At 46.1% G+C, this 6,278-nt stretch overlaps 1 protein-coding gene across 1 annotated transcript in view; it reads right to left on the bottom strand.

Moving 5' to 3' along the window:
- Positions 1-2,245: 2,245 nt before the first annotated feature.
- The window catches only part of Mthfd1 (methylenetetrahydrofolate dehydrogenase, cyclohydrolase and formyltetrahydrofolate synthetase 1), a 62,623-nt gene continuing 58,590 nt past the window's right edge, over positions 2,246-6,278 (bottom strand). The window contains exons 27-28 of the mRNA XM_021635535.2: positions 3,864-3,957; positions 2,246-2,463 (exon numbers count right to left, since the gene is read on the bottom strand). Coding sequence (XP_021491210.1) covers positions 3,868-3,957 — 90 coding nt within the window. The 3' untranslated portion in view covers positions 2,246-2,463; positions 3,864-3,867. The remainder of the gene's footprint in view (positions 2,464-3,863; positions 3,958-6,278) is intronic.

The following is a 6,278-nucleotide window of genomic DNA, read 5'->3' as shown; positions in this document are numbered from 1 at the left end:
TGGAGGCAAAAGCAGGAGGATTTCTGTGAGTTCAAAGCCAGCCAGGTCTTCATGGTGAACTCCAGTCAGAGTTACACAGAGAGACCCTGTCTCCAAAAAACAAACCAGAAACTTTAGGGCTGAAGAGACCCTCAGTGGTTAAAAGCACTTACTGCTCTTCTAGAGGACCCAAGTTTGGTCTCAGCACCCAGATCAGGCAGTTCACAAACACCTGTAAGCCCAGCTCCAGAGGACCCCACACCCCCTTTTAGCTTCCACAGGTACCCACATATATGAAATAAGATGAATTTTAAAAATTGATCCAGATGGGCATGGTGGCACACACCTGTATCCCAGCACCCTGGGAGGCAGAGGCAGGCAAATTTCTGAGAATTTGAGACCAGCCTGGTCTACAAAGTGAGTCCAGGACAGTCAGGGCTATACAGAGAAACCCTGTCTTGAAAAACCAAACCCTACCTCCCTCCTCCCCCCAAAACTGATCCTTTAAAAAAGTGAACTAAATCCTTCTCCATCCTCTCTCTCTCCACTATATTCATTTGTTCATTATTCTTCCCAGTATTGAGGATCAAAGTTTGGCAACATGGAAGAAGACTGCATTCTTTAAGATGGGCTCTAAATCACTGCCATATCTCATTAGACTGCTTCCTCCTTGTTGACAAACTGAACAAATAGAAAATCCCAGATGATATTCTATTGACCATTTTGAAACTTACTAGAAAGATGCTTCACATCAGGGACAATACTCCAAATATGCCAGGCACTGTACAAAGCTCCTTACAGGGCTTGTTTGCTCGACTTCAGAGCCTCCCACAAGGAAGTAGCAACAGCATCTCTATTTCCATAAACTGGGTGAGCGGACAGAAGTGAGGGGACAGAGAGGTGTGTGAGGGGGCAGAGAAGTGGGTAAGGCAACAAGGGTCAGAGCGAGACCATGCTCACGACTCTTGTCATTCGTCTCCCAAAGGGCTGCCATTGTTTCTTCAGACCACGAAACTGTATTACAACACTGATGTGAACCCATGGGATCAAGTATAACAAAAGCAAAGATGCCCGGGAAAACAGCTCTGTCCACATCAGCAATGTTTAGCTTTGGTACCAGGGGAACGCAGAATCTCGAAGGAGCCAATGCAGGAAGAGAGGAAAAATAGATGACACAAGATAGAGGGGGAGTGAGGACATTCTAGAAACTTTAAACAAGCAGGAACTCACAAGACGCTCTGTATGGAGAGGTAGAGCCCAGGAACTTAGCAGCAGTCTAGCAAACATTCGCCAAGCCAAAGGAGCAGGAACAGTCCACCTAAAGCTGGTGTTGTCATCCCAAGGACTGGAAATGGAATCAGCATAGATGTCTATCACCAGCACGACTAATTAGAACGTGGAACATACATAACATAGGATTTTATCCAGCCACGAAGAAAAATGAAATTATTAAATGACGTGTCCTGTGCTCAGAAGACAAGTGTAGCTTGTTCTCTGCTACTCGAGGACTGTAGCCTCTACCTGCTTAAATGTGTAAATCGAGGTGGGCGTAAATAGGAGTAAAGGTCAGGAATCTAGAAAGGGGTCCATGGGAGAGGGGTAGGGATGATAACAGAACAGGATGGAAGGAGGAATGAAAAAGAAGGGATGTGGGGAACAATCAACCAAAATCCCAGCGCTCGGGAGGCAGGGGTAGGTGGATCTCTGTGAGCTTGAGGTTAGCCTAGTCTATGGAGTGAGTTCAGAACAGCTAGGGCTACACAGAGAAACCCTGCCTAGAAAACAAACAAACAACAAAAGAAACCTGTTCTTTTGTATACTAATTTAAAAAATTACACACATACACCAGTAACAAAAACCAACAGCCTTAAAGCAATGATTTGAATGGAAATCCCAAAGATGTCAAGACAAACATTCCTACAAGCAGGAGTTCCTCTGGGGAACTCAGTCAGACAGAAAGGTGTAAAACAGGAAAGTCTCCCTCTGTACTATACCCTCCCCTCCGTCCTTTCAGGTCTCCTGAGTTATGTGTCCTATGAGTTTCAGATCTAGTACAGAGCAGGAGGGAGGGCTTGAAGGAGGTGTGAGACTGGGGTGTTACAGGGTCATAAACATAGGCCAGCACCCCAGTGCTGCAAACAACAGATCATAAAGTACCTCCTGTAGCTTCCTTCTTTAACCCTGGACTCCCACATCCCCATCAGATAGAGGCAGCCATTCTACTCTTCTGCCTAGGTCTATCAACGTCAAAATTTACGTTCCGACACCAAGGTAGCAAAATTATTTATTCTGTGGACTTTCATTAAGTAAATAGACATGATTTATGTTAATTTATACATGATGGGATTTAAGGCTGTGAGAGGCTTCAGGGAAACTCCCACTATTTCTGAAGCTCTTCAGGGCAGGGGCAGACTTCCTGCACACTTCCTCAGTGCCTGAACAGACAGTGGCCAGACAGAAAGTAGCCTCTTGGAGATGGACCACCTGGAAAGACAAGAATGGATGAATGAGTGAATGTTTTTCTCTAAGCACAGCGGTTTCCTCTTTGCTTCTACACTCCATCGTTCTCCAGCTGCATCTCAAAACTGTTCACACCTACACCCTACTCTCTGGGTGAGTCTTCCAGGCTCTGTCCATATATGAACTTGATGGCTGTGTGAACACCGTCCCAGCAAGCGCAGGGAGCTGGCACATTCAGCCTCTGCAGATAGCGCTTCCCTAGAGCACAGCCTCCCCTGACCCTCCTCACCATGGTCAGAATGAAGACTGTGGCTTGCCACCTAGACCTTGACTTCTCAGGGCAGGTTTGTTTCTTACCTCTAACACCCCGTCTCCCAGCCCCTTCCAGCCCTCCCTCCTGCTCTGTACGAGATCTGAAACTCATAGTTGCGTGCTTGTGTCAGACTGCCCTTCACTCTGTCCAAAGCCAGTTCCCTAAAACTCACACCTTCCCCTTTTCTTGGCTTAGTTCCTCATTTTGCTGGAGTATATGACACTGTTAAATAACTTCCTAGCAGAGGTAGGGGTGGCAACCCTTTGGCTGTCTGAAAATACCTCGGCAGATTTGGCCAGGGGTAAACAAGGATGAAAGTTATCTTCCCCTCACACACTTGGGGACATTCCTCTACCGTCTAAAAGCTCCTTATTGCTGATAAGACAGGCATTTGTTCTCTTTTCATTCCGTGCCCTGGGTGCAGCAGACAGGCAGGCCACCACTCAGTCTCCCACAGGCAAGCTATTTTGCCAAGGATTTTCCTGCTTGACATTTTTGAGATCTGAACTGAATGTGTGACTGTGGTGAATGTACCTGGGGCCCTGTTACATAGGGTCCAAGAACTCCAGAACTGGTTCCGTTTCCTTCTCTCCTCTGCTTTCTGGATGATGACCCAGGTTAAATCTGAGAGTGTATGGGTGCGCTTTTCTGGGGACTGAATGTGGTTCCCACACAGGGTACCTATTCCACCATCATTTATACCTAGCCCAACTCTTGCCTCCTTTCTTTCTTTTTGAAGCAGGGTTTCTGTATGCAGCCCCATCTGTCCTGTCTGTATCTTTCCTGACTACCTCTTCTCAACGAAGCCTGGAGAGAAATCACTAGAATTTGAGTATTTGTAGACTTAGTTTGACTGCTAGAATTCATGAAAAAGCTACAAAGTGAAAAACAGAAAGACAGACAAACTTACTACAGGGTAGGAGAGATAGTTCAACCGGTAAAGGAATTTGCTGCCAAACCTGAAAACCCAAGAATACTGACTCCTCTGACCTCAACACACACCATGCACACATCCCTTCCTGATCCTATGACATAAATAAATCAATAAGTGTAGTTAAAAAAAAAAAAAACCCAAACAGAACAAGAAAACTCTTGCCCAGTCATAGCTCACCTGTTCAAAACAACCCGTTCACCTGTTCGGTTTTAGGGTCCAAATCAATATCATAAAAACAGGGCCGGGTAGGGAGTCCAGGCATGGTGCTCATCTAAAAGAAAACAGCACACAAGTCAACTCAACAGACCAGCGACAGCTCGGTGGGGAAAGGTGTTTGCTGTTGAGCCTCACAGCATAAGTTTGATTCCCGGGACCCACAGGGTAGAAGGCAAGAATCAACGGGTCGCCTTCCGACCTCTACACATTCCCCACGGCCCACGCACACACGAGGTAATGACTATTTACCTGCCTTCCCCTTTGTGCCTCCCAGCGGGGCCAAAGAACCAGACACACCTTCTGAGTTATCACCAAGGGGTGGGGAGGGGGCTGCTCTTCTTTTTACACATTAAAAACCCAGTCACAGAGCTTGACAGGAAGTCAACAAGAAACCCTCATGCCCTTCTTCAAGCCAAAGGCCTGGCCTCAGTCCACCCTTGCAAAGGACAGCTGTAGCTGAGGTGGCGGGGGAAGCGTGGACCCACCCCAGTGCCAGAGAAGCTGAAGAGTTCATCCTTCATTGCCTCAGCTGTGCTTTGGTGAAGGGAGACACCCTGTAAGCCCAGCACTGGGGAGGCCAAGGGAGAGCTGTTGAGAGTTTGAGACAAGCCTGAGGTACAGTGAGTTCAACACAAACCAGGGCTACCTGGCAAAAGCAGCTCTCAAAAGCTAAACAAAGCAACCAGGAAGAGGCCTAGCCCTCATGTCTGCTTTGAGCTGTTCTTCTGGCGAGCCTCACATAGGAGCCCATGCGATTTCTGGTGCCGGGACCTGTTGTGATGATGCTCCACATCCTATAACCTGGGTGTTGGGGGTTGGTCTGATGCTTGTATTTTGATGCTAATTACTGGCCCTCAAGATCTGGTTACTGCCTGGATACACCTATCCTTGTTGTAGAAACCTGCCTATGATATTATACCTGATTGGTTGGTTAAAGGGCCTAAAACCTGGGCAGGGCAGAATGGGGTAGGTGTGGCTAAGGTTCTGGGGCTTTGGGAAGAGAAGAATTATGGGAAAAACACAGACACATGGGAAGGACAACAGGATGAGTTATGGTGGAGAAGGTACCATGTGTGCTGGGAGGAAGGACTCCAGCAATGGCATAGGAAGGCCCAGATGAAGAATACAAGCAAGTATTTATAAGTTTATGGATGGAAGATAGGATGGTTAAGGCTGGTTAAAGAATGCATTGGATAGGGCTGGGAGGTGGACGGTGAGGTCATAGAAATCGCGCAGATGGAATTACCTGCCCAGTCCACAGTATTTGAAGGCAATTATAAAAATCTAACAGGTATCTGTATCTTATTGTGACAGTGGATTAAATTATACTGCTGCAATAATTATAGGGCTAATAATAAATAATTTACAGCCCAACACCCACTTTTTAATTTACTACAACAGTTGGGCCAAGGCATTTCTGTATACAGCCTGGACGGTTTTACTGTCTCCATTCTTACTGATTTCAGGCTTTCTAAAGCTACATACACTTCAAGCTTCTGTGCTATATTTGTGCTTGCTTCTTTTCTGAAGACTTGGCTCCACTTATTCGCATGGCTTGTTACTGAAAATGTGGTATTTTTTTCTGTCATACTGCCCATATAATGAATACACACACATGATCCTGACCAAACCCAGAAAGGAAGACAGCTTAGACTGAAGTTCTAAAACTTCACTATAAAAATGTTACAAAATAGACGAGCCATTTTCTGTAACACAAAACATCAGTATTTGAGGAAAACCTAATCCTGACGTCTCAGGGCCAATCAGCACTCTCCAAGGCACGGTACGTGGATCTGAGAGCTGGCCTCTGCTAAAGCATCCTGTAAGGAGCAGGAAAGGGTTGGATGTAGGGACAAACAGGGGAAAGGAGAGAACTGGTCTTCAGACCCAGAAGAGCAGACAGCATTAGGAAGGCAAGGGATGGACACCACTGACCCAGATACGCATGTGTGCTGGCTAAAAAAAAAAGAAAAAAGAAAAAGAAAAAGAAAAATAATCTGGAGATGGTTCTCAGAGCAGCAGTGAGTAGGATTTTCAGTGCTTTTATTCTTTCTCAAAGAGGAAGATCTGCCCCTGTAAACACTGGTCACTGATACGTAGAAAAAAAACAACAAGCGATGGCATATATACTTACCTGCAAACCTAGATATAAAACTCTGAAAAGCCACTCTAAAGCCACACACACGTGTGCACACACAAATGCACGCACTCGGGTGCTCAGGAAGACCTCAGGAAGTATCAGAATACAATTACTAAGAATGACTAAGGTGACTTCCTTGAAAAACCTGCCTACTCTGAGATGGGCCCTGTGACAGCTGAAGTTTTAATTACTGTGCCCGCGAGACCCACGAAACAAAAATGCCCCTAACCTGTGAA

Source organism: Meriones unguiculatus, chromosome 7, assembly GCF_030254825.1.
Source record: "Meriones unguiculatus strain TT.TT164.6M chromosome 7, Bangor_MerUng_6.1, whole genome shotgun sequence".
Taxonomy (NCBI): Eukaryota; Metazoa; Chordata; class Mammalia; order Rodentia; family Muridae; genus Meriones; species Meriones unguiculatus.
This window is presented reverse-complemented; position numbering and strand designations above follow the sequence as displayed.